This window comes from Pteropus alecto, unplaced genomic scaffold (genome assembly GCF_000325575.1).
Source record: "Pteropus alecto unplaced genomic scaffold, ASM32557v1 scaffold39, whole genome shotgun sequence".
NCBI classification, from domain to species: domain Eukaryota; kingdom Metazoa; phylum Chordata; class Mammalia; order Chiroptera; family Pteropodidae; genus Pteropus; species Pteropus alecto.
Genome location: NW_006443568.1, coordinates 8249563 through 8277426, shown reverse-complemented (window position 1 = coordinate 8277426; position 27864 = coordinate 8249563). Strand labels below are relative to the sequence as shown.

At 39.3% G+C, this 27864-nt stretch overlaps 2 protein-coding genes, 1 non-coding gene and 1 pseudogene across 3 annotated transcripts in view; 3 read left to right on the top strand and 1 right to left on the bottom strand.

Annotated features, from left to right (window-relative positions):
• Nucleotides 1–7906, top strand: part of STX12 (syntaxin 12) — a 32104-nt gene extending 24198 nt beyond the window's left edge. The window contains exons 6-9 of the mRNA XM_006924357.3: nucleotides 343–448; nucleotides 3239–3311; nucleotides 4553–4635; nucleotides 5917–7906. Of these exons, the coding sequence (XP_006924419.1) occupies nucleotides 343–448; nucleotides 3239–3311; nucleotides 4553–4635; nucleotides 5917–6012 (358 nt within the window). The 3' untranslated portion in view covers nucleotides 6013–7906. The remainder of the gene's footprint in view (nucleotides 1–342; nucleotides 449–3238; nucleotides 3312–4552; nucleotides 4636–5916) is intronic.
• A 4206-nt stretch (nucleotides 7907–12112) lies between these two features.
• Nucleotides 12113–26567, top strand: PPP1R8 (protein phosphatase 1 regulatory subunit 8). Its single transcript, XM_006924356.3, has 7 exons — nucleotides 12113–12260; nucleotides 14151–14211; nucleotides 18985–19138; nucleotides 20425–20645; nucleotides 22207–22351; nucleotides 23466–23530; nucleotides 25115–26567. The coding sequence occupies exons 1-7, from the start codon at nucleotides 12205–12207 to the stop codon at nucleotides 25466–25468; spliced, it is 1056 nt and encodes a 351-aa protein (XP_006924418.1). The 5' UTR covers nucleotides 12113–12204; the 3' UTR covers nucleotides 25469–26567.
• On the bottom strand, nucleotides 15498–15616 carry LOC112473009 (annotated as a pseudogene).
• LOC112473072 lies at nucleotides 15993–16158 on the top strand. Its single transcript, XR_003043903.1, has one exon.
• Nucleotides 26568–27864: the final 1297 nt, after the last annotated feature.

Genomic DNA, 27864 nt, shown 5'->3' with positions numbered 1-27864 from the left:
GATACATCACTGACTTAAAATCTCTGCCTGCTTTGTCTAACAAGCCCTAGCAAGATTGCAGAGTATACCCTGAAATGGAAACAGCAAGGAGTCCCATCCCTCATAATTCTGCTTCATCTCACTCTTGCCCATGAAAGCTGGGACGTTGTTTTCTTGGTATTATCAGTGCTTTGCCTCTGGACATGAAGAATGTGGGCCTAAGGGATACCTGAGGAGTTGATGCCTGAGGAGTTGGAGCCCTGGTAGTATCTTTGGATAGGCTCTACTGGCAGTAGAAATGTAGATATGTCTCAAGCACACCTTAGAGAGGAGGAATCAGCTAGTGTGCTTGTCTCCCTGCAGCCATGAGGAATGGAACCAGATGCAAAGCCAGGAGGATGAAGTGGCCGTCACTGAGCAGGATCTGGAACTTATTAAAGAGAGGGAAACGGCAATTCGGCAACTGGAGGTGAGAGCCAGGTCATGTTTTTTATTTGATTCAACATATCTGCACTTGGATTTTCTCTCAGCAGTTATGAGAAAACATGAAATGAGTCGTTGTATGATTTGGATATTATGTCTCAATATAATCGTGATGAATTTGAACTATTCTTATGCTATCGGTGATGGTGCCCAAGAATACCCAAATCTTTTCCTCAGTCTCTGTATCTTCTGTGGTCTCCATATGAATATTCAAGGAGAACAGAACAAGACAAACAAATATTTTATTGTTCCTTAAGACTTTACCCCCAAACCTCAGTACCAACCTCTAGGTTAGGTAGGGTTCTATGGGGAGCCCCTATGCTAGTCCGAATAGCCCAGAATAAAGGCAGGACAAAAAGATTGCTCCATTCTTATGCCTCCCAAAATCTAATCCTAAATTGTGGTTATCACTTCAGTGGGTCAGAGATGTAGGAACAGTTTTTGAGATGGGCATTGAAGGAGAGGTCTCAAGGCCTTTTTTTAACTTGAGTTTTCAACTTTAACTTTGAATGACCAAATATCTTTAAACCTGAGTAGCTTTCTTGTCCATAGAGGTAGAAGACTGCCATCCCTGGAGGCAGTGGGGAGAAGAGAGTTGTAAAGAGGAGAAACTTTGAGCTCCTCCATGACCTTCATCGGTGGCAGTGGTTCTGAACCCTGACTGCATATTAGAATTACTTGGACTTTTTTTTAAATGCCCCACCTCTCCTTCGCCACACACCAATTATTAGTTTGGACTATGTGAAGCTCCAGTTTTTCTGTAGGGTTAAAATGGGCAAATATCCATAACAGGTCCTGGGCATAATTTTTTTTACAAATTCCCCAGATATTATAATATGCAGTCAGGGTTGAGATCCACTGTCCTGGGTCCCTTTAGTGTCTGGTTTTAGCTGAGACAGTTCATTCTCAAGTTTGATTATTTTACTGCCTTCAAATATATTGTGTCTTTTTTTCACCTGCTATTACTAATCATCAAGTTGGTTTTCTGACAGAAATACTGTTATAGCAGGGAGTGAGATATATTGAGCTAAGGAAAGGAATGTAAGTTAGGGGATGTCAGGAATATAATGGGCACTTCACATTCATCAGAATTAAGTCCAAATTCCTTAGCCAGGCTTGATTTTCATATCTAGTCACTTTCTACATCTAACACGCAAACCCTGTTCTAATGGAAAAACAACACGCTCCCTATGTGTCTCCTCTACTCTCACACTACGCTTCTGACACTTCTGGTCACCAAATGTGTGGATGTTTTCCATATCAGGCAATTCCGTCACACCAGCTGTGTGTCCTACAATTTACCTCAGTTCTGACACTACCTGCCCGAAGTCAGCATCAGGTCCCATAGATCAAGGATTCAGTCCCACACTTCAGATGCCAGTCGCAAGTCTAGGTTGTCAACTGTACTTCTGACTGACAAACTATAAATTGGAGATTCCTATGACCCCCTCCTTGGGTTTGATTAATTTTCCAGAGTCGCTCACGGAACTCAGGAAAATAGTTTGCTTACTAGATTACTTTTATTAAAGGATACAACTCAGGAATAGACAGATGGAAGAAATGCATAGGGAAAGGTGTGTGGGAAGGAGTGGGGAGCTTCCATGCTCTCTGTAGGTGTGCCATTCTCCCAGGACTCCCACGCGTTCAGAGCTCTCAGAACCCTGTTGTTTAGGATTTTTATGGAAGCTTCAGTGCATGGGCTTGATTGATTAAATCATTGGCCACTGGGAATTGATTCAACCGCCAGAGTCTCTCCCCTCCCCAGAATGAGACTGAAAGTTTCTAACCTCTAATCACTAGGCAGGTTTCCTTGTCAACCATGCCCCATCCTTAGGGGCTTTCCAAAAGTCAGGTCATTAACACAAACTCATGTGTTTGAAAGGGGCTTGTTATGAATAACAAAAGTCACTTTTATCCTTTATCACTTAGGAAATTCTAAGGGTTTTAGGAGCTCTCCTGGGAATGGGATGAAGACAAAACTTATATTTGATATAAATTACAGTATCACATTTTCGTTCAGCCGGGCTGGCCTATTTGCTCTTTAACTCAGTTACCTTTCTTTTTATATGGCTTCTCTTTTGCTTCAAGGCACAATTCAAGTCTTAAGTTTTTCTCCTCTGCACAATGTTCTATACCATTTATTAGTCATTACCCATAAAAAGCCCTTCTTATTTATCTTATGTACTCATCCCCTCAACCCCCAGTTAGTTAAAAAGCCCCTTTGTATCCACAGCAACTAGCAGACTGTTAGCAAGTAGTTGAGGTGCTGGCAAGAACTATTCTTGACAAATTATGATTAGGAATTCATTGCTTTCAAGGTTTTTTATTGTAGCATTTTAAGAGGCAGTGTATTTCAATTGAAAAAGCATGGCCTTTGAAATCTAATTCTGGCTTCAATGCTTGTAGAGTTACTAAATGATTAGATATAAAGGCGACATAGTAACATAATGAAAACATCCTGAACTTTTAATTCTCAGTTCTGCCGCCATGAGACCTTGGGACAAGTCATTAAATTTCTCTGAGCCCCAGTTTTCTCTCCTGTAGAATGGGGGGATAATACATGTCTCATTGGGATGTCATAGGGACCAATTAAGTAATAGTTAATAATAGCTAATACTATGAAGTGTTTATTGCACAGTTCTAAGAACTTTATATAGGACTTATAAGTCTTAAAAAATGTGTTAATAGCTTTAGGTAAGTTACTAACTTTAGATAAGTAGAGGAAATGAATCTTCTAACATGTTGCTTACTGTTAATTGTTTTTTGTGTTCCTTAGGCCGACATTTTGGATGTCAATCAGATTTTTAAAGATTTAGCAATGATGATCCATGACCAGGGTGATCTGATTGGTATGTATTATTAATACTTTTACATAGAGATGAGTTGATAGGATTTATATGCCAAGAAGTCAGTAAAATGCATCTTAGGAATTTAAGAATGCCATTTAAAAATTTATTAAATTCATTTTCTTGGCAATTTTTATATGTGGTCAAATAAAGAAGTTAAAGTGAGGCCTCCATGAATATTCAGCTTCATTTACTTGCCATAGCCTCTTGGTAAGTCTGGCTGTTTAGAGAAATAGCTCTCAGCTTCCCAGCATTATCTCCAGAAACTTGTACAATTATGAGATTAGTAACTCCTTTTTAAGCTTTTTTATTTGGAAATAATTTCAAGTTTGTAAAATGTTGCAAAAATATGTACTACAAGGAACTCTTTTATAACCTTTACACAGACTTACCTCTTGTTAACATTCTGCCCCATTTACTTTTTATTTGCTCTCGCTCTTTCTATATATGTGTTAAACAAGATATTTTAACATCCATGGCTGAAAGTCTTTTTAAAAGAAAGAGTTCATTAAGCCATTGCTAGCAAAAAAAAGAAGACTGGTCTTGGGGCATGGAGTCTAGACCACCTGCAGCACGGCTAGGTAGGAGAGAGAACATGTTCATTGTCCCTGAGTTTTGCAAGTGTTTTTTATACATCATGTAGGGGGGAGAAAGGTGTAAGCTGTTCTGGAAGAATTTACATTAGCTATAGACACAGGATGGGAGAAGGTGAAGCGGAGCTAGGCGCTGCAGAGACAGAAAGGAAGAAGTGTCCACTCACTTCTTGGGTTGGCGGTGAGCAGCAGCTTGGAAAGTTCATGTGTAAATTAGAAGCGGGGCTCCTGCGGTTCTCTGGTGCCTGGCTCTTCTCTCTTTTGGATTACTGTGGAAATAGCCACCTGGAAATTTATCCTAAATTCCAACAGATGTACAGGAATGCGAACAGTTTTGTCAGAGCTGGTCCACAGCTCTTAACAGCTTAACTGTGCTGTCTCTTTCACTTCCCTGACCACTGTAATTTTTATTTAGAACACCTCAGAAGTTTTTTTCTTGTCATATGTATATATGTAATTTTTTCCGAGCCATTTGTGAGTGAGTTGTATACTTCATAACTCTTTTTCCCTAAATGTTTCAGTGTTTATTTCCAAAGAATAGGGCTATTCTCTTATGGAGTTAGTAACTTTTGATTTCATAGCTGGACCCATAACTGCATAAGTCTGTTCAAGTTACAGTCTTGAAACATCCACTGCTCTTCTTTTTTGCAGATAGCATAGAAGCCAATGTGGAAAGCTCAGAGGTGCATGTAGAAAGAGCTACTGATCAGTTACAGCGAGCTGCTTACTATCAGGTAAAAGCAGGTATCAGGGAAAGTCATTCTGTGATGCAGACTTTATGGGCCATCAGAGTACACTGACACATTGAGAACAGCTGCAGTCTTTTGCTTAAGCTTAAGTTGGAGGCGAGTGGTCATAATTGAGACCCAGTTCCATTTTTAGGTTTTTCCTTTGCAGAGAGATCTACAAAAAGGCATCAAACTTTGAATAAACTTACATACAAGCCTCTTAGCTACAAAGCTAACCTCATATCTATCATGCTACCTAAATCTGGTTTAAGGCTAATTTTATAGTTAAACAGCTAAAATTTGTTTTAGTTAGGATAATAATTGGTACAAAGTAGGTCTTTGCAGATATGTTGACTGTTGCCAACAGATAGTAGACGTAGAATCAATTCTGACTGCTATTTATCTATTTGCAGTTACTTATCTGAATAAAAAGAGGTTAATCTACTTTTTGTAAAGTGATATTTTACATATAGTTGAAACTGGCTTTATGGTTTTTATCTGGGTCTTTATCTCAATGTACTGATACTGTGAGTGAGGTTCTTCTCATTTCACAATTTGGTGTTGCATGGCTTTTTAAAAATAAAGTGTTTCAGTCATTTTCCATGTTCCTAGGATAGCTATATTTTACTTGGGAAAATTCTTAAATTTGTTTGTAATAATAGTGTTTCCTTTTAAAAACCGAGTGATGACTTTAGTATTCAACAGCAAAGGAACAATTAAGTAAATTATCTACATCCACTCAATGTTATATTATATGGGAATTAAAAGAGGTTTATGAAGAGTTTATAATGAAATTTTTATGCTAAACGTTAAGTGAGAAAAACATCAAACCTCATAAGTATGATCCCAATTATATGAAATAACAATTTGCATAGATAAAAGATCAGAAGGAATTATAATAAAAATGTCAATAGTTTTATATCTGGGTGATTATTTTCTCTTCTTTCTGCTTGTCTATATTTTTTATAATGAACAAAATTTTATGAAGTATAAAACCTTTATTAAAATACACATGCCCAAATAACTTATTTTATTGCAAATAATGCCTAGCAGTATTGGTATAAACACTTCCTTTGCTAACTTGTATTTGGGAGCCTTGAATTAGAACTTGCACTACTGCCCAGTGCTGGTAACTGTTGAGATTTTGGGAAGGTCTCCACATATTCATGCATGGATAGAGTTAATTTTGAATTACCAGGAAGCAGATTTATGAAGCACTCTTGGAGTCTTAGATATAAAAGTTTTACTTGTTTCATGAGTGTCTTCTGTACATATTTCCCTCCTCAGAAAAAATCTCGCAAGAAGATCTGTATCCTGGTGCTTGTCCTGTCAGTGATTGCTGCTCTCTTCGGATTTATTATGTGGCTAGTTTATAAAAAGTGATTGCTTCAGAGCCTTCTCCCACTGAACTGTTTTCAAAAGCAAGTGCTTGCTGGAGTTTTGCCAGAACAAACTGATCACAAGAAGAGAACATACACCAGAACATCCTGTAATAATTTAGTTAGAAACTAACTACTAACTAGTCCTATGGAGACAGTATTTATCAATTTATGTACACATTTTATTGATTTTTCAAATTAGGAATTAATTTATGTGGATTTTGCTTTCTCTTCTATTCTGATTGCCCTTCATTCCAAGTGTTTACTGCAAATTCCATTCTAGATATTCTTGTTTTGACAGGTGACACTACAGTCTTATAAATTGTCTTTTTATGTGTATACAAGATTTACCTTTTTACTAGCAACTGAGATAGAATTACTTTCTGGCATCCAACATAATGGAGTCTGTCAGAAAATGTATATATAATAAGCCAGCAATTTGTATTATTTAACATTTTAATTTGAATTTGTAAGAAGCCTATTATCTATGTGCTTTGAAAGATTTTGGCACTGTATTTAACTAGAAAGTAAAAAATTGCACACGTGATCCAGATTAAATAAGTATCTGATTGAGCTGGCCAGTTTTGGGGGTACATGTTAATCTGGGTTTAAAGTTTACTTTATTATCTGCTAGTGTCATCCACAGCAGTTCATCCATATACACACTAAACCATCCTATTCACTTTTTGAAGAGATTAATTTAATTAACACTCCAAAAGATTCCTCTCCTACCTGTCTGTATAGAAAGGGATAATTAGATGAAGCATGCTTTTGGAAAGCAAATAGGAATTGTTTGGAATGATTTAATCCTTTTGTTGTTCAGTTGTGGTTCTACATTCCTGGTGAATGATGAATGTTGCTGTCAAAAGGCTGCCCCTCCCCTGTGAGGGTCGCTGGGTATTTGATGGCAGGAAGATTTCAAAAGCTAGATTGAAGGTGGTTTAAAATTTAGTTCCATGAACCTGGCGATAAAGCAAAGAAAAGGTTCATTTTTGTAAATAATACTGGTTTGGAATAGTGATGTTAGACGTCTTAACTTAAGAACAAGAAATTAATCTCTCCATGCATAGTTTTAGACAAAAAATGTTTCAATAAAAGATTGTTGTCTTGTAATATAAATGTTGTCCACCTCCCTTCTTCACAGGTCTAGAGCAGTTAAAGGAAATGTAATTTCTTTAGGCTGTCACATAAATGTGAATTGGGCCAACAATTTCAGTTCGTCCTTTAGAGAATTAGAGGATTTGGCTACCCCTGGATATATATTTATATTACTTTCTTCTACTCTCTTTAATGTTAACCTTCTTTTACTAAACTGAAGTGAACAGCAAGGAAAGAAGGGTCCAAATGCATACGTTTCTTTGCACTCTTGCACCGTTCTACCCACTTAACACAAATAAACATTTTAAAAGCTTTTGTAGTAAGTTTTTATGAGTTAATATCCTAATGTGGTAGATATTAGGTAATGTGCTGTCCTGAGAAAAATTGAGACCTGCAAGAAGACTGGAGATTAAGTAAGGGTTGGTTTGGGGGCAGTATAGGGGCTGCTGCAATTCCTTCCTTGAAAAACAGGATGGAGCTATTGGAATGTCACAGAAGCCCAAGCAGCAGCTTCAGAGCTAACGCCTTGGTTCTACGATCAACTGCCTCTTCGACTCCAAATCAAAGCTGGACTTGGATACATCATTTGTAATGTTCCAGGCAAAAAAAAGTCTTGTTGTGAAAAACTATTTCAGTTTGGGTAAAATGAAGCCACCATAGTTCTTTTCTATAATACTGTGTAATCCAGTGGTGGTGGTAATAGTGGTCATAGGTAGCAAATATAACCTTGGCCTGGAATTTGTGGCAGTTGCCAAGAGGTTCTGCTAAATGGTCCTAATAAACCTGTTCATAGACTCCTCCTTATTTGTGCTTTGTTCATCATTGGGGGCACCATGATCTAGGGAAGTGGTTCTTGATTCTGGCTTCCCATTAGAAACAAAAAATACCAATACCTAGGTGCCCCTGCCACAAGATTCTAGTTTAGTTTGGAATATAGCCTAGGCATAGGGATCTTTAAAAGCTTCAGCTAATTCTCATGTATAACCATTGTTGAGAACCATTGGTTTAGAGGTTAAAAACTAGATGGATACAAAAGGCCTGAAAAATCTTCGCTCTGCCATTAACTCGCTGTAGGTGTTTGGACAAATCATTTAACCCATAGGCTCCAAGGTCTCTCAACAGCTCTCTTCTAGCTGTGAAATTCTCTGATTATAAGGATCACAAGGGTTTGGTCTGAGCATAAAAATTCTATTTGTCTCTGTATTTCTTCTCTTCTTATTTCTTTACGGAATGTTCTAGAAGTATTAGATATAGCATTCTCTCTTCAAGTGAATTAAAACTGTAGTACTGTATAGAGTAAAGTAGAAATTTCAGGCTGGCTTCTTTATCTAAGAATGTTCCAGAACAAGAACTTAATAGCTGCTAGACTGATGCTCCCAGGATAGGTTGGTTTGTTTGTTTTCTGTTTTGTTAAGGGGTGGTGATACAATGCATCGTACCATTGGGCAAAAATATCAGAATGAAATTACCATTCAGTCAGTGCAAAGTAAAACACCCTGAGCCGCCTCCATTCCGTTTTGTTTTGTTTTTCTTCTGTTCAAAGGCTGTCGTCAGTCATGGGAATGAAGCTTTTGCTTTTGGTCACTAAATGCAGACCAAATCCAACTCAGATTTCAGTCTATCCTGTTTCCTAGGACTAGGAATCACCTGCTTCCTCCTGGGTTTTCTAAGCATGTTTAGTGTATCTCTAGGTTTCAAAGAATTTTTCAGTATTGCCTTTCAGGCCTACAAAACACAACTAGTTTAGAATCTCCATTTAACCAGGAAATAGTTTGAAAGGTTTTGATTCCCAACCCCTGATCCTACTTTTAGGTCAACTGAGTAGTTTATTCTAATACTTATCCAAAATGAAATTTGATTGACAAAGTAGCATTTAATTTTTAAAGATAAACTTGAAATAATAGAATTTTTAATGTTGGACTGTGATTAAGGACCGAATTTTTACCAGTCCATGGAAAAATGAGAAAAATGATGTAGTGGTCTTTTTAAAGCACCGTCTTTGAGGCTGAGCTAATGACCTCCCAACTTTTTTAAAAGTGTATTTCAAGATTATGAAAATGAAAAGGCGATGATGTTAGCTGGAAGTCTTCATTTTGAAATTTCCTTAGTTGGCAAAATAAAAGTTGACATTCCTGTATTTTTTTCCCTAGTCCATGACATCTGTAATGTGTGTGAACCTCTCATCTAGCCTAGCTCCATCACTTTACAACTGAAGAAGTTGAGGCTAGGAATGGCAGGCAGTCTGATAGAGCAGCGGTTCTCAACCTTTTTGGCACCAGGGACCAGTGCTCTTATGAGAATCTAATGCCTGATGATCTGAGGTGGAGCTGAGGCAGTGATGCTAGTGCAGGGGAGTGGCTGCGAATACAGATGAAGCTTTGCTGGCTGCCTGCTGCTTACCTCCTACTCTGTGGCCTGGTTCCTAACAGGACACGGACTGGTACTGGTCTGCAGCCCAGGGGTTGGGGACCCCTGTAATACAGGAATTCAAAGGCTTGAGGAAGTATTCTATGTGTGAATGGTCATTTGTGGGATAATATTTGAGCTCTTGCTACCAACATTTTATTATGCAAAATGTTAAATATTTTACATTTTACATTTCTTATTATACCCACAAAACCATATAGGAGATATATTTTTCTTGTCCCCTTTTTATGGTTTAGGAAAACGAGGTATAGTAAGTTAGTAACCTGCTTTGGGCACACAATTCAGGAGTGATGGGGCAAGGATTTGATCTCAAGCACTCAGGCTTTAAAACCACACCTTTAGACACTATATACTATCTCCATGTATCACTGACACAAACTCTTGCTCACCACCTCTTTCATGAATATTTCTCTAAAAACCTAGAGTAATAACAATGTCTACCCAACTTTTCATGAACATCTTTTCTTCCATCAGTACCTTGTAAACTTTTCGTTAACCACCCTGCTAAATGGAACCTCCTGCTTGTACTCTCTGTACACATACAATTTTTTTTTCAATGTCTCCATTTGATTACTCATATATCAAAGATGTTTTAAGAAAGTTTTCTGACATCAATATGCTCCAGTACCTTTAGGTTCTATTCTAAAGAAGTCTCAATGTCTAAGAAATTAATCTGTCTTTGTTGAGATACCAAAATCCAAAGACCGCTAGCCTATCAGTCTTATCATTTCAAACAGGTGAGGGTCTAGACTGCTGTCCTTCAGTTTGCTGATCTATACTGACATCACTGGTGCTCAAACAAAGAGCATTTTGCTTTATAAGGTCTAAGCAAGTGTAAGGTGTCATTACATCACAAGCCAGTGTGAATATCAGCTGTGCTGGAAACAGGGACATGGCCAAGGACTAAAGAATTAAAAGGGTAATATTATAGCACTAGGTTTGTTGTGTGTATAGGTAGCGATAGAAGAGGTTAAATAATGGACCGCACAGAGAAGCTGAAAAATTGAAAGGCAAAGTTGACATAGATGGTGTAAGGTCACACATAGCTAGAAATGGCTTCAACACCACCTCATGCCTGAAACAGGCATTGAACCTCAAAGGCCTGCATAATCTCTGTAGATAAAAGTACCTTATTATTTTCTGTTATACTCAAAACACTAATTCTCAAGAATTGTCCTTGTGCTCATAGGAGAGAATGATAGCCTGTTTTCTTGAAACCAAGTTTAGAATTTGAATTTTCCACATAAGCCTAGTCTTTGGAATCACAAGACTGGAAAGGAGGATATTAACAGGTTATTTGATAAGTGATATGATCAGTTAACATCCTTGCTGGATAAGTTTATTGTACTTTTGAAGACCGGAAGGAAAAGTGATTCTCCTACCTGTTTAAAGAGTTGATACTTTTAAAATCCAAGTTAATATTATGTTGCAGTTAAAACTTGATCCCCGATGATGTCAATAAGGGCAAAATCTTTTGAACAAGCTGGTGTTCAATTTAAAATCTAGAGGACCAATAACGGAATCAAAAGAAATAACTTCATCATAGAAGGAGATAACTTGCTGTGCAGTGCCTCTTTCTCGGTGAACAATAATTTTGCAGTTATTTTCTTTAAAAAAAAAAAATCAGATAATTCATGTTTTCTGCAAAAGTGAAAAAGTGTTGGGCATCAGTTGCATGGTAACAAATATGACTGTACTAACATCTAAATGTGAGAAAGTGGTGATTAAAGAGCATGGCCTTTGGCATCATACGGATTGAGGTTTGAATCTCACCACACGTTCTAGGGTGAGGTTGGACATCTCAATCACTGAGCTTCCCCTTAGGGATCATAATTTCCTATCTCAAGAGTGTTATGAGGGTTAAATGAGATGATCCATATAAAATACATACTTGCATGCAATAGACTAAGCCATTACAAAGAGACCCTCCTGGTCTCTTTCAGTCAGTTATTGGCCTAAGACAGGCCTGAATCCTGATGCTTCTGTTCACCATCTAGTCACCATGACCAAAATTGAAAAATCCAAAGGTGCCACAACGTGAATAACCGTTTCATTCACACACATTGAAGATTTGGACACTTGCCCTCTGACTGGATCCTTCCCTGGCTTCAGCTTATACAGAGTTTTCATAAACACTAGATTTCCAGATAATTTACAAAAGCCCTCAAAGCCCAGTTTTGGATTAGGAAGGGAAAGTGAGTGAGGTTAAGCAGCTCTGCTGAGAAGAGCCAGAAGAACAGAATGAGTGACCACGCCAGTGTCCTATGCTTTGCGCTCTGGCTCCTCTCCAGATTGGAGCGTAGGCTGGAACGAGACTAGAGCGGCAATAAAGATTTAGGAGCCCTGGAGCATGTTTGCAGGAGGACGAAGGGGAAGATCGATACCCCTCCTTACAAGCCCCTTTTACTCAGATACTTCCCGGCCAAAAAAGCCCTAGTCTCCGGAGACTCTTCAGAGAAAGCCAACTGTCTCAAACACCGAAAGAAACCTTAACACCAGATCCTAGTCTCCACTGCCACTAATAACGCCGTGTATGTGCGTGCCTGCGTGCGCTGCGAGCGCGCACGGGCGCGCGCGTACGCACAGGCTACTGGGATGCCGCCTTTCCCCTCTGGGTCTTCCAGTTTCCCGGCATGCTTCAGGCCCGCCAAATGGGAGGGGGAGACACAAGATGGCGGCAGCCGCGAACTCCGGCTCCAGCCTCCCGCTGTTCGATTGCCCGACTTGGTGAGTGGCGGGGCAGCCAGGGCTGGAGTTGCCTGGCTTAAGCTGGCCTGGGCTGGCTGGGCGGCTCATTTTTCGCAGCGAGCGGAACGCCTCAGAGACCTTGGGACTGATTGAGGGAGAACTGTCCGTCGGGCCGGCGGCGTGTGGAGGAACCGGGAGTCTGAGTCCGGGCCCAGGCACTGAGGAAACCCAGAGTTGGGGGGCTCTGAGGCGCTTGCTTAGGCTGCCCCACAGGCACTCAGCCGGTTGCTGGGGCGCTTCGGGCCGTGGCCCTGAACTTACCCCAACTCCTGACTGAATGCCTGGTGCTCTTGTGGAGCATCGTACCTGCCCCCCGTCTCTCTGTCCCGAGCGCGCACGAGCTAGCTTCCCGGCCCTGGCCGAACCTCAGAGACCAGCATCCCTCTGTTTTGCTCCTTCCTGGTCCCGTACTTGTTTGTCTTTCGCATACTGGGAGCCCCCTGAGGGCAGGGACGGCTCTGACCTACCCCTGCATTCTCAGCGACCAGCGCGAAGCCGGGCACAAGTGGGCACCAGTTATTGCTGGAATGAACCCCTTGCATCCTTTTGCAAGTTCTTGGGAATAATGGAATAATTTAATTTAGTCTTTGGGTAGGGTACAAGATGAAAAATTATGAATTGCCTTGCAAGGAGATCCGTCTGAGAGCTATTTCTGCTGTAACTCATCACAGTGTATTTATGTGTTACTCTTCTCTGCCTCCCATTATATTGAGATTCTCAAGGGTAAGGGTTGTATGATGCATCTTTATATTCCCAGCTTCTTGGCCTAGGGCGGGCACATAGTAGGAGTTCAGAAAACACGTTTTGGATGTAACATTGCTTTCGCGTTTCCCGGACAAAATGGGTTTTTGTCCAATCCACTGTCTTTTCAACAACTGCCATAGAGGAGTTGGGCAAGATTGTGAGATGACTATGTTGCATCTTCAATTAGATGGACGGATAAAATTTTTTTTGTGTGCAAATGTAGGGGCTCTGGCAAGATCCTTCTTTTTTTCAAACTTCAAAGCACCAAACACAGGAAGCAAGTGAACATATGGCTATTTTCTGGGTCCCTTTGCACTTTTGTAATACCCAGTTGCTTCAGTCTACAAATTTTGTGTCCATTTTGGTTCCTTACTGCATTAATTTCAGAAGTTGAACCAGGGCAGTAAACTTATATTTAGAAGAGGCTGTTGGAGATCACCTTACATTTCCTTAGAGACTGCTATGCACCAGGCACTGTGTTATGTGCTTTGACATATGTGTATCCCCCTTGAATGCTATGGTTATAGGAGTATCGAGGAAAGTTCCCTTAAACATGCCATTGTAGAAAGAACTGTTCAAGGATAATAAATACGTCTTGTATTTGTTGGTACCTGGTTTCATGGGCATGATACTGGATTGCTCTGACTTCCTAATTATGTACCTCTGATTTGGTCTCAGAGCTCAGGACAGTACCCTCTGTTTATTCTTTAATGAGACTAATCTTGATCAACCCTAAACACCAACTGATTTATTCAGCCTTTATATGGTATTAGTGGTAGTGGCAAAGCTTAGATTCAAACTCAAGTGATCAGACTACCCAGCTATAATACTTGCACTCTCTCTATGCTGCTTTCTTTCTGAGGTAGATATCAGTGTTAAAATATAGGTTTCTTTGGTGCTGCTCTAAATACAGATCCACTAAAATCTGGTTTAAAGCAATTGAATCACTGGGGAAGTAAGTGTCAAACTTAGAAAGGAGCTGTAATAACAGTAAAGTAGATGACATTTCTGCTTGAACATGAACTAATTATAGGCTGGTAAGAGAGCTGCACTGTCGAATAGGACAATGATTGTAAATGGCATTTACAAACTCATTATGAAAATGCTTTATTCACTCTTTTTCAGGGCAGGTAAACCCCCACCTGGTTTACATCTGGATGTAGTCAAAGGAGACAAACTAATCGAGGTATGGAAATGCATGTCTTTCTTTTTTCCTATCACACTAAAGATTTTACCAGTGACTCACTTTTCCACCCCCTCTCCTGTGCTTTGTTTTCCAGCAATGCTACTTTCGTTCATCCTGATATTTTTTTCTATTAAAAGCACATGGTGATATAACACATTCAAACCTCTTATTTCCCACAGACACCCAGTTTTTGTGACTTTTCTCACCTTCCAAATGAAGGGTTTAATAGATCATGGGCCTATGCACCCCAGTCAAACTGGAAGCCCTATAACTTGGTGAAATCCCTGTCTGAGTACATGAAGTTCTGTAGAAGGTGCAAGATAAGCAATAACTGAAGAAGAAAGTGAATGATGTAGATCGAGTTTAACTTTTAAGTTGCTTTTATGATATTCAGGCCCAGGACCTTTAAAGATGATAATAAACTAAGACGTTTGCTCAAAAAAGAGAATAGAATGGTGATAAAATTCATTCATTTATTCAAAACATTTATTGAGTGCTTATTATGGGCCAGTCATTGTGCTCAGCATAGGGCTACAACAGTGAACAAAATGTGGTTCCTGTCCTCAGCTCCTCTGGTGGAAAAGACAATCAAACAAAAAATTACAAGGTGATAATTGAAATAAGTACTGTAAAGGAAAAGTTTAGCAGAAGTCCAGGTTTTATACAAGTCTCTAGAATGAATACCACCTAGAAAGAACTACAAGAGAACATAAATTTTGATTAGCTATTAGGGTGTGTAAGTTTTTTTTTAATTCTTATGGTACCATTTATTTACCAAAAAATGATTATTAAGCCCACTATGAAAAAAAAAAAAAAAGCCCACTGTGACCATGAAGTGGTGAGTCTTCGGGTCTTAGACCAATTTTATGTTTGCTTTCTCAGATAGAATTTAGATTCAGTGCTCCACTTTTGAACGCAGTTGTTTTTCTTTGGTGTATATAGTAAAAACAACATTGAAAAGCTTTCTGTGAGATCTCCTGAAGGCTGTTCTATAAATATATTGTTGTCACTCAGGATGTTGGAGAGATACCTAGGTATTTTGCAAAGTATTAAGACATGAGTTGTGATGAATTCTTTTATTAATTCATAATTCTCTTAGTCACTCAGAGCCCCTTTGTCATAGCTTCTTCTATCTTAAAAGTTATAAAATGTCAAGATTATTCTTTGAAATAATTTTGCGAAGTTATCTATAAATTTTTTTTTTTTAAAGGTGAGGCAACCCTTGGTTGACCTCACAGATTGCAAGGACTTTGTCAGCTTACAATCCCTTATTTTTTTATTTTTTACACCTACAGCACCTGGTCTTCCTAAGTGGTCTTTCATCCAAGTACTAAGCAGGCCCGACCCTGGTTAGCTTCCGAGATCAGACGGGATCGGGCTTGTTCAGGGTAACATGGCCGTAGACTATAAAATCTTTTTTACTATAGACTTCAGATATAAAATATTGTTGCTAAATAGCATGAAGCTTTGAAGACATAGAAGTCTGTTTTGTTACTAGAATTTAGTAAATTTTCAGTTTTCAATAAGAAGAAACAGACAAGGAGGGCCAGCCTTAATGCTATGATACTCCTTTGTGAAATGATTTATATTTTTAAAGCTCTAAAAGTTGTCAAACATCCTTCTGATTACTGGTTTCCATTAACTGATAATGTTCTCTATCTTTCATTGTTCTTGAGTGTGCTGAGTTGCCATACACAATTGTTGAGTTACAATCTTTAGACATCACTGTATTGTTTCTGAGAGGAATAGACCTGAGATGTGCATATTTTTAAGGATTTAGGCAGCACTTGATACTAACCGAGCTATCTATATCCTAGCTTTGTGTCCAAGGCTTGTGATATGTTGTGATAGCTGGGTTTAAGAAGTGCAATATTAAAACAAAAGCCATGAGTCTTTTAAGCCCAGTGTGTAAAGTCACACTCTGAGTTATAACTCAGAGGCACAACTAGCTAGTCAGGAAATTGTGGCTTTAGTGATTATTGAAAGACCAATGCATTATTTCATTCACTTGGACAGAAACAGCATTGTCCAGAAAGTTAACAGATTTCCTTAATTCTTACACATACCATTTTCCCGCTTTATTTTCATGTTTGTGTAATTGAGAGGCTTTTAATAATGAATGTTAGATATTTAATTTGGAGGCCCCTTCTCTATTTCTCTCCCCTTAATTTCTGGCATGTCTTTGGAATCTTAGAATCATAGAAATTTGGTCAATGTTATTTTAGAACCTAGGAGCTGGTGGTCTTATACAGTATTTCCTTGAGACTAGCCTTGAGCACTATGGTTAACAAATTTAAGTTTATGAGGACATAGTCTGTGTGCATATAAATAGAAGTGAGAAATGTAGTGAGATTCAGCCTGCATAAATATTACCTAGAGAGAATAAGATGTTGAAATTTCAGAGCTCTCAATTCTAAAGGAATGTCTTATATTTAACCCAAGCCTTAAAACTTGGGTCTAAGAAGACATGGAGTTGATTGTCTTATTGAGCTGTCAGGTTATTATTAAGTTTCGGTGCTGCCTAGCATTACGAGCCTGGAATAAGGTCTGCCAGCAGCAGATGGGTACTGCTAGACAGCGTTTCCCAGAGATGACCCACATACCTATACTGGTCGAACTAATTAAGCCTTAAGGCTAAGCTTGAAAGAAACTGGGTAAGTTATTGTTTAAAGAAAAATTAAGAGTGTGACCCATAGTTCTTATTCACTTCTTAAAATATTCCTTTCCATACGGTGGTACAATTTTTCGATGGCAGATAGAGTGCAGAAAATATATAATGTAGTGGTTAAAAGGGCTTAGACTCTGAAGTCAGACCTGGATTTCTAATCTAGCTTATAAACATCTAGCTGTGTGAAAGTGAATATGTTAATTGATTTCATTATGCCTCAATTTTGTCATCTATAAAAATAGGAATAATAGTACCTACCCACCTCACAGAGTGGTCGTGAAGATGAAATGACAGCATAAAACTAATAGCACAGTGTGTGGCACGTAAGCGCTCAGCAGTTGTTACTGTTATCAGTGTATGAGGCATAGTTCTGGTTTTATAAGGGGAACACTAAAGCATGGGGGCAAATAATAGCCCACTGTGAGTTCAGTGACATAGCTAGAAATGAAATACAAGCCTCATGATGCCTAGCTTGGTACCATACTAGCTTGACTACTTCTCTACCCAGCTTTGTGCTGTTTTCTCTCAGGGGTTTTAGAAAGAGTATAATGGGAAATGTGAACTAGAGCTTTGAGACCTTATAAGGGTTTTTTTTTTTAAAGGAAAAACATCATATATTCGAATAAGGGTTATTCTTCAAAATAGTCATATTGTAGACTTTAAAAACTGGAAGAAGTGGTAGTAAAAATTCATGTAGAGTCCTTCATCTACGATAGCCCAGTCTACAACCAGTCTGTGGGCAGGCTTTACTGATCTAGGATTAAAAGAAAAATAAGGACAGTGTAGTGAGTTTTTCATAAAGCTAAATTCAGCTCAAAGAATGGTCCTTTATCCTTGCACTTCCTACTTATTTGCTGATAAAATGACCTTTTATAAAATGATTATGATGATACTAATTAGTGGCAGTTTGGCAAAATAGTAAGTTAACAATGCTGTCAGCCCCACAATTTTTTAATAGTAGTTGCTGGTCTGTGAAATCCCCTTCTCTGCTTTTATATCGGGGCATTACAGTAAGTTCTCACTTAACATTGTCTATAGGTTCTTGGAACTTTGGCAGAATGACATGTAATGAAACCAGTTTTACCATAGACTAATTGATATAAACAAGAGTTAAGTTCCTGTGGCATCTCATCACTGTTGTAACAGAATGATGTTGAATGAGATAACATTATTCGAGGCCCTGCTGTATAGTTTAATTTTTCCAGTACCACAGTTGTGGCTAGAAACATTTTGGAGCTCTTAGAATTGTTTCAGACCCATGGCATTATTGTTTAGAATATTAATATTGCAAGTCATTCTCACTTGAATTTAAATCCCAGATCTGCCACTTAACCAGTTGGGTTGCCTTAAATGAGTGATTTATCTCTCCCAATCTGTGTTCTTTAACAATATAAGTGATACTTGCTTCATAGAGTTGTTTTGAGGATTAGATGAAATAATGCTTAAAATGCCTAGCAATAATAGTTCTTCGATAAATGTTTATCTCCACACTTTCCTCCAAACCAGGAACTCTTTGCCCTATGAAGTAGTTCTTTATTGGACACAGCAAATACCCACTTAGAGTTAACTCTGATTTAGATTTAGAGGTTCATACAATGATGTATAATGTAATTCCGTTTCCTAAAAAGGGTTCCATGGGGCTATGATGACATGATAGAATATAAATATGTGTTTATACCTCTTTCCTTTCCTAACCAATTGATAATCTTCCTTTGTATATTTTCCGAAAAGCAGCCATTACTTTATAGATAAGCTTTGTGTTCTTGTTGCCTGCTTGATCTAAAATTAAGATCTAGTAAAATTTCCAATGGACAGAAACATTTTGCAGGCCACTTTCATCTAATAGAATTAGGACAAATTTTTTTTATATGAACACTAGACATTTGACCACTATATTTGGAGAGATTGATTGCCATCTACTCCTCAAAATGTTAGTAAATTATTCTGAGCTCTTTATCTTGAAGAATAATAGGAAATAATTTTTTTTTTTTTACCATGGGAAAGAATTTTGTCTACTCAGATCCTCTACTTATTTGATTGGAAGAATTTTTGCTAAACCCTGTTGAAACAAGATTTAAGTAATATTTAATTTAATATTTATTTAGAAACTGATTATTGATGAGAAGAAGTATTACTTATTTGGGAGAAACCCTGATTTGTGTGACTTTACCATTGACCACCAGTCTTGCTCTCGGGTCCACGCTGCCTTGGTCTACCACAAGCATCTGAAGAGAGTTTTCCTAATAGATCTCAACAGTAGTAAGTAACTCACATCTCATCCCGCCTCACATATTCCTTTTTGGGCAATGTGAAATGCTCTTTGGGTCCTTCAGTTTCAAAGTCATGTTTTATTGCTCATCGAGGAAGACTTTTATATTTGGTTTTTAAATCAGCCCGTCTCTACTTCTATTTTTCTGAAATAATTGATGACTGGAGAGAATAGGATTTGGGGGAACATTGTCCTGGAGGAGGCAATAGGTAGATACAGAGGACAAAAAAAAAGTACCCAGGAGCTAGGGACTATGGGTATCTAAATGTTTATAGGACCATGATAAATTATGATTCAATTTAAGCAGAAGCTATGATTAGCTCCATTAATGTAGTAGAGTAGTGGCATAGGACATTTAAAAAAATACTTATTTTGAGTAAAATTTAATTTTTTAATAGTGGTTCTTTAAAGCAACATTTTGCTTTGACTGCTAATAATATCAATTTTAATTTTATGAACACACTCCAACTAATAAGATTTTCAACTTTGCCAAAGATAATCCCAGAAATGCAATCGAGACTTAACCTCATGGAGCCCTGAAGTTTGTTCATTTTTCCCATGTATAAATACAGTGTAAAATGTAAAGGATCCTGCTTCCTGGGCTGACCATGTTCTACTCCTTGCCCCCTTCCCCAACACACACACACACACACACACACACCCCAATCTGCTTATATAATGGTTTTGGAGAGCCTTGTCTCACAAGTACTTACTTGCAAATTTTTCTCATCTTTTCTCTCCATTTTGTAACATGCAGAATGCAGACATGGAAAACTATTCAGACTCTCCAGTAGGATTTTGGCTTGCCTTAGCATTGATATTGCACCTGTTTCAGCCAGCCTCCTTTCTTGTCCTGGGGAAAACCCAAGCATAACTGCCACCGGGGCCTATGTTCCTTAGACTTGGGGCTGGTGAGGTCAGACCTCAGCAATGCCTTTCTCCTGCCTTGGGGGTCATGGTTATTGTTGGGTTGGAACCATTCCTGCGGGACCCAGAATGGAACCAAGCCTGTCTGGCAGCAGAGAACAAACAGTGGTGTTTGTTATGTGGGGTAACAGCGGGTCTGAAGATGTGTAAGAAATCCACTGAAGAGATTCAAGACCCAGTGAAGGAGTTTTCCTTTTCATTGTGACCCATGACAAGGGATGCAAAGTGGACCCAGTGTCATTTTCATTTTAAAAAGCAGAACTGATATGCTGGGAGGAGCTGCTCTCCCTTCTACAACTCAGGTTGGTTTTTTTTTTCTCTCTTACACGTCTGATTTGGTTATTCCCAGCACACGGCACTTTCTTGGGTCACATTCGGTTGGAACCTCACAAGCCTCAGCAAATTCCCATCGATTCCACAGTCTCATTTGGCGCATCCACAAGGGCATACACTCTACGTGAGAAGCCTCAGACATTGCCCTCGGCTGTGAAAGGAGATGAGAAGATGGGTGGAGAGGATGATGAACTCAAGGGCTTACTAGGGCTTCCAGAGGAGGAAACCGAGCTTGATGTAATTCCACGTCTATCTCATTATTTTGTCTTTTGGGACTCTGGTTTTTGCAGTATGTATCTGTTCTGTATATCTTGGAATGTCATTGACTTAGCAGCAGGAGATTTTCTTGAGCCCAGTGACAGGTCTTTGCCACTTAAGCAGTATAGTGTGGCCAGCTGTGACATACTTTGAAGAGCTGCTTTGTGTGGATTTGGTTACGTATGACCAGGGGTAACAAGGAGACTGGGTCTCCTGCCCATAGACTCTCGTGATCATCTTGTATACCTTCACTGGATGTTAGAAACCAAGGCTGGGAGCTAAATTTTTCTACAGCTGCAGTCTTCAGTGTGGTAGCTACTAACCACATTTTAAGTACTCAGTAGCCACAGGTGGCTAGTGATTTCCATGATGAATAGCACGGATAGAGAAATCATTCAGAAAGTTTGATTGGACAGCACTGGCTTAGACTGAAGTTTTCATTCATTTGCATTGCTTTTTTTGATATCGTCTAAATACCCAGGAATCTTCTGAGTAAAACTTTTACAATATTTAATTTTAAAGTGCTAGTTTTCATTTTCTGAGTAAAAATTTTACAATATTTAATTTTAAAGTGCTAGTTTTCATTTTCTAGAGGCTGCAGTAGTTTTTGATGTGGTTGTCATTCTTTACATGTCTGCCCCCTGCACTGGGGTGTCTGGTCTATTCAGGTAGACCACATGCAGGCATGTCCTTAATCACCCACATGCATTTACTATTCTAGTACCCCAAGGCAATTTCCCAGTCTTTAGGAAGAAAAGTACCATGGATATCTTGTAATTTAGAAGTTATTTCCTTCTAAAGAAGTAGCCTCATAGCCAGAGGCTTGATGGTAATCACTCTTGCTTCTTCCATGCTTCTCTGTCTTTAAAATTCAGTATGTTAGGTCCTCCCTGGGTCTTCATTTTCAAGACATTTGGAATATCTCAAACTGCAATGCAGGTTGGAATCCAGAGGATCGGGAAGAGGCGGCAGTGCTGAGGCCACCTTAATCATTGAGATGGGTGGATGGTTATGAATAGAAATGGAGCCATATGCAGGGATTCAGAGTGACAAAATATTAATGCCAAATGTTAAGTGCACTGGCAGTGTCTTTTTGAGTTTTAAAGGAGAGAGCTACTGGGAAAGAAGCTGTTAATTGTCCTTTCTCAACTCTGTTCTCTTACTTTAAAAACAATTGGAGTTCCTTACAGTCACATTCCTTTAATTCTCAGCATTAAGACAATAATCTTTCTTAAAAACAAACAACCTAAAACCTAAATTCAAGGATGTTTGTACATATGACCTGTTTTCAGCTCCAGGTCCTTCACCTCCTTTTGAATATCACTGCCCCAGTAGTCAAAGAGGGTGTTCCACATTCTATTAAAGGTGACTTGCTGATATTAGCAATCTAGGGACAGTGATGGATCTTTTATGAATACAAAAGAGAATCCTAGGGAGGTCAAGGTTAGTCCTTAATGCTTTCTTCTTTATTTAGTAATATATTCTCCTTCAAATTCTCTCTGTATTGACTCCTGTCTTTCCTCTGTGAACCCTGGCATAGAACCTGACAGAGTTCAACACTGCCCACAACAAGCGGATTTCCACCCTCACCATCGAGGAGGGGAATCTGGATATTCAAAGACCAAAGAGGAAGAGGAAGAACTCACGGGTGACTTTCAGTGAGGATGATGAAATCATCAACCCAGGTGAGGTATCTTCCTAGTTTCTTCTGATGAAAAAGCTGTCATCTCAGAGAGTAGTGTACAGAACTTATAGGGCAGTCGTAATGTTTCTCAACAAAGTTTAAGATAACAGGCGCTATGTTAAGGGGAGATATTTTTTTACAGTTCATTGGTGGAGTACCCTCCACACTCAAGCATTATCCAGTTGCAATGCGAAAGAAATAGCTAAAGGAAATACCCATATATTTCACTATAAGAGCAATGATATCATTCTCCTCTGCTGATCCAGTATATCTTTGTCATAGTGGAGGTTTAAATTAAGTATACGTGTTTACTGTCTTTACCTCTAGACAGAACATTATTGTCTTTATGGGGTCCTGAGTGTGATTGGTAATTCTAAGATTGGAGAACTTTCTACTGCCATTTTTAACCACATCGAAGACTTGCCTCTCTGTAAGGAAGTAATTTATAGGTGGTTTGTATAGAAATGTCAGCAAGATGAGAGCGTCAGTTTATGGGAAAGCCACTAAGTTTATCATTTTGTTCCATCATTCAACATTTATTTATCGGGCTCATGTTATCTCAAGGACTCTGGTAGATGGATGACATAGAGCTGGGAGGTATAGTTTATATAGCAGTCCAAAGCACAGGCCTATTTCTGGCGCCTTGGATTCAAGTCCTGGCTCCTCTTCTCTCCAGTAGGGTGACTGGCCGAGCCATTTTCCTTTTCTAAGCCTGAGTTTATTTTCTTGTCTATTAAATGTTTATTGTAGAAATTTAACTTTAGGTGGTGAATGCATAATGCAATATACGTATAACGAACATATTATTGAATTGTACACTTGAAACCTATATAATTTTATTAACCAGTGTCACCCAAATAAATTTAATTTAAAAAATGTTGATTGTAGTAATACTTACCTGCTAGGCTTTGGGTTTTTTTTTAAAACCAAAAAAAGAGAGAGGGGGTGTGACCTTAGAATTTAACACAATCCCCAGCATACAATAAACACTCAAAATGTTAGCTATATTTTACTGTTTTAATATAAGCTGTGATTGCTTTGATCTCAGTGAGCCCTATACCCCTAATCCTCCCAGTAGAGTACCAGACTTACCCTTCCCTCATGTCTTTTTGCAGAGGACGTCGATCCCTCAGTTGGACGCTTCCGGAACATGGTACAGACTGCAGTGGTCCCAGTCAAGGTAGGAAGCACATTGTAACAATATTTGAAATGCCATACAGTCTGGTTTAAAAATCCACTCTTTTATTTTAGGCAAGTGTTAAGTGTGTGCTTAATTTTAAAACACATTCTTTGGTCCTCTCCCATTTTTCATCCTATGGAAATACTTTTATTCCATCTATGTCTAGGGGATCCTGGAGGGCCATAGAAAGGCTGCAGGTGACCAGCCAGCTTGATGCTGCATGTAAATTGTGGTGCTATGTGAGTCTGTAAATTTACTTCCTAGCAACGTTCAGGAAGGCCCATATTTTTTTAGCCTTTTCCTTCTGACTCAGAGTAAACTATCAGTTGAGGAAGAGACGTTGTATTTCCGCATGGCACCTCTGGCTTTAGCTGTGCTTTTATTTTGTGAATAGGAATGGCACAGATAGGAGAGCCAGCCCAGGCCTGGGTTAGGTTTAAAGATAGGATAGGTATGTTGAAGAACCAAGAGGTGGGCGTTACAGAAATGTTCTGATTGCTCAACCTGTGGAGGAACTACCTGACAGCTAGGACTGTCCAAAGGGAATAAACAGCCCCTTGAAGGAGTGAGATCCCTGAAAACGGAAGTATTCAAGAAGTGATTGGGAGATGCTTTTTCAGATATGCTATGGAGTTTTATTTTTAAAAAATTTTTAGGATATATTAGACTAGATTGATAAGAGGTAGCAAATTCCTGGTTATTCTTCATTTAATCCAAAAGGAGTAGAGAAGTGAGAGAGATCTTTCATGAACTTTCTTTAGTGTGACAAGTACCAAGTGAAAGTTTTCTGTGCAACTTCATAGTGTTCATGTCACATTTCTCTTCGAGCTCTTTTCCATCTTTGGAAATGTTCTGTTGTCATTATACAAAACCAGCAGGTATTTTTACTTTTATGTTGGTTTTATTGTGGTATAATTTGTGTACAGTAAAATGCACATATTTTAAGTATACTATTAGCGTTTTGACACATTTGTACATCTGGGCCACCACCACCATACTCAATATAAAGATTTCCATCACCCAAGTAAGTTCCTTTATGTCCCTTTGCTGTCAGTTCCCTCTCACTCCTAGCCCCAGGCAACCAGTAAACTGCTTTCAGTCACTACAGATTTGCTTTGCTCTCAGATTGTTTCAAAATTGGTGCCCAACATGACAATACTTCTTATTCCCCCCCCAAAAAAGAAAAAATTAAATACCTAGATGGTAGTAATACCATCTGTTATCACCTCTGTTTTCTAAAAGGGCATTTTAACAACAACAACAAAAAAGAGGGAGGGATATTACCTTCGATTAAAGAATAGTCACTTAAACTGGATAAGTTTTCCTTTATGAAAAACTCACACACTCCTCATTTCTCGGTGTAGCGTAAGATGGTGAATACTTGGTTTGGAGCCATCATGTTGGGTGACAACTGTAAAGTCTCTCCAAACCCTGAGATTTCAGGATAGCGAAATAGGTTTTCTGGGGAACAAAACAAGCTAGCGGTTTAGGCACCTTCCCATTTTTCTAGGGCTGGAATAGAAAAGGCTAAGTAGCACCACTCTGGTGCCTTACTCTTGTCTCCTTTGTTCCTTGTAAACACAGAAGAAGCGAGTGGAGGGCCCTGGCTCCCTGGGCCTGGAAGAATCAGGGAGCAGGCGCATGCAGAACTTTGCATTCAGTGGAGGACTCTACGGGGGCCTGCCCCCTACGCACAGTGAAGCCGGCTCCCAGCCGCACGGCATCCACGGGACAGCACTCATCGGTGGTTTGCCCATGCCATACCCGAACCTCGCCCCTGATGTGGACTTGACTCCTGTTGTGCCATCAGCAGTGAACATGAATCCTGCACCAAATCCTGCAGTCTACAACCCTGAAGCTGTCAACGAACCCAAGAAGAAGAAATATGCAAAAGAAGCTTGGCCGGGCAAGAAGCCCACACCTTCCTTACTGATTTGATATTTTTGGTCATAGAGAAGGGAGGGTTTGGGTGGGAACTGGGTGGAAGGGTGATGGGGGAGCTAATGAACTAGGGAGAAAAAATTTCCATGTGTGCAGTATCATCTTTCAGAATGTCTCCTGGGGTCCTAACCATGTGATGTTAAAGTGGGGGGTGGTTGAAATATCCCATAAAGACCTGTCTTCAGAACACTTTCAGTATAGAGAAATGTTTTATATATCCTTTTAAATAGGCTGCCCTGGCTCTTTCCCAGGCCTTCCATTACCTCCTTTTTCTTTTCTCCTTCTTTCTAGGATCATTTTTATTTAAAGTCATGTACCCCGGGGAGAGACTTCTGGCCCTCAGGTTGAATCCAGAGCTGAGAAGTGACAATTACATCACCAGCCTTGTGGGCTCAGCAGCCTAATTTATATTTACTATCCTCACAAGTTCCAGATAGCAAGAGGGTTGCCACACATCTGAGGTTGATAAAAAAGAGGGTTTAGAATTCTTCAGTTAAGCTAAGGTTTCAGCTCAAAAATGTTTTCCTCAGTCAATGGTTTTGAGGTCCAATAGTTAGGCTTTTCTCTTTTGTCCTTTCTGTTGGAATGAGAACATTTTGATTTTTGTCTGTGACCAGTGCCATAGACACAGATTGATAGTTTTAAGCTTACTACTTTGTTTGAACTTTACCTGTTTTTCTTGTCAAACCTGAGTACTCTACTTGCTGAAGTTTCTCATTTGATGCCAGAGTACCGTCCTCTACTCTCTAAGGCTTTACTTTCCTTTCAAGGTGTGTTATGAAGGCAACTTTTAAAGGATATGACCAATTAGAGCAATTCCCATTAAAAAGGAAAAGATTTTTACTTTGCAAGTAACTGACATCTCTAAGAGGGCATGTTTAGATGGTTGTTCGGAGGCTCTTTCCCCCCTTGACTGAGAGCTCTCATTATCCAGAGCTCCAAGACAAGACCTGGCTAATGTAGGAGATGAAGGTAGGAAACGATAGGAGCTTTGTACAGAGATTTGTACATTTGTGTAATAGGCCTTTTCACGCTTTATGTGTAGCTTTTTACCTGTAACCTTTATTACATTGTAAATTAAACGTAACTTTTGTCATTTGGGTGCAGTTGTGATTCAGTCGCCGTCACTGATTCCCACTGCCATTAGGGAATGTTTGTCAAAGGTACAGCTGTTGGGCTTGGGAGGTGATGCTCTCTATTCTATTACCACAAATAAAAGATGCCCCTTGACGAAGGCGGAATTCTAACTAGAGATTCTAATCCCCAGACTGAAGCCTCGCCGAGCAGAGTGGGTTAAGAGGTGCCTGCTGCCCTTCATCAGGAGACAGAACCCCAGACCTGACAGGGGAGACTGGGCTTTGGGCACTTGTCCTGGGGTGGATGTGATTTAAACCTGATCACCCACTCTCTGGTTATAGCTGCATGCATTTGAGCTATAGCTCAGGTGGCACAGGACCAAAAGGAAGCTAAAATTGAGTAAGTTTAGAAGGAGTTTCAACCAGGGTTTGGACTGAATGGATGTCTTCCATACTGGAACCTCGTTGCAGGAAGTGCACTTAGTGTGTTGTGAGAAATACATATGCGGCTTTGTGATGAAGATGCCAGCTAGGTTCCAGATCCCTTGGGTTGAGCGTGGACTACTGTCAGAAGCAGCCTGATAAAGAGCAGAGGTCCATAAAATCACAGCTATACAAGAAGCTGACTTCTTCATCAGCCATTGTGGAAACGACTGTCTTCATATTAGGAGGGTACCTTCCTCTCATAGTGAAGGTTACTGTCAGTCACTCATTTAGCATCCACCTACCCTGCAAACCATCTACAGCATGTCATTTAATTCACATAGCCCTAAAGGAATACTGTTTTTATACCCGTTTTATAAATAAGAATACAGGCTCAGAGACAAAATAAACTTCCCTATGATCCCACTGTTGTGAAGTCAGAATTGAGACTCTAGTCTGAATGCAGAGCACAGGTTTACATAGCCTCCAGAAGGAGTTTAGGTGAAGGATGTGCGTGGCCCACCGATGGCATATTGTGCTCAGTAGGCTGCAGCTATATTGATTTATGGGCATTTGTTTTGAAGTTAAAATTTTTTTCCAAGCTGGACAACTTCCCGGAAGATATATTAAAGGATTTTGATTAGTTTAGATAATTAAATCCTTTCTGGTGAGAGATTATGGCCTGCACTGTTGGTTCCAGCATTTGAGTTGCAGAGTGAAACTTGCATTGGTGTCCCAAAGAAGGCTCAACAGAATATCCAAGCCTGCAAAGCTATAATATATATATATATATATATAAAAAAACTCCCTTCGAGAGCCCAGTTGCCTTTTTTGGAAGCAGGAGTACCTGAATTTGGTAGTTGGATGACGTAAGGAGGCATGTATGTGTGGAAA

Excerpts from the sequence above, each read along its gene's own strand:
- PPP1R8 (XM_006924356.3), top strand. The coding sequence starts at position 12,205 with ATGGCGGCAGCCGCGAACTCCGGCTCCAGCCTCCCGCTGTTCGATTGC. Across the intron at positions 14,212-18,984 it reads AAGGAGACAAACTAATCGAG|AAACTGATTATTGATGAGAA; the intron begins GTATGGAAATGC and ends ATATTTATTTAG. Across the intron at positions 19,139-20,424 it reads CCTAATAGATCTCAACAGTA|CACACGGCACTTTCTTGGGT; the intron begins GTAAGTAACTCA and ends GGTTATTCCCAG.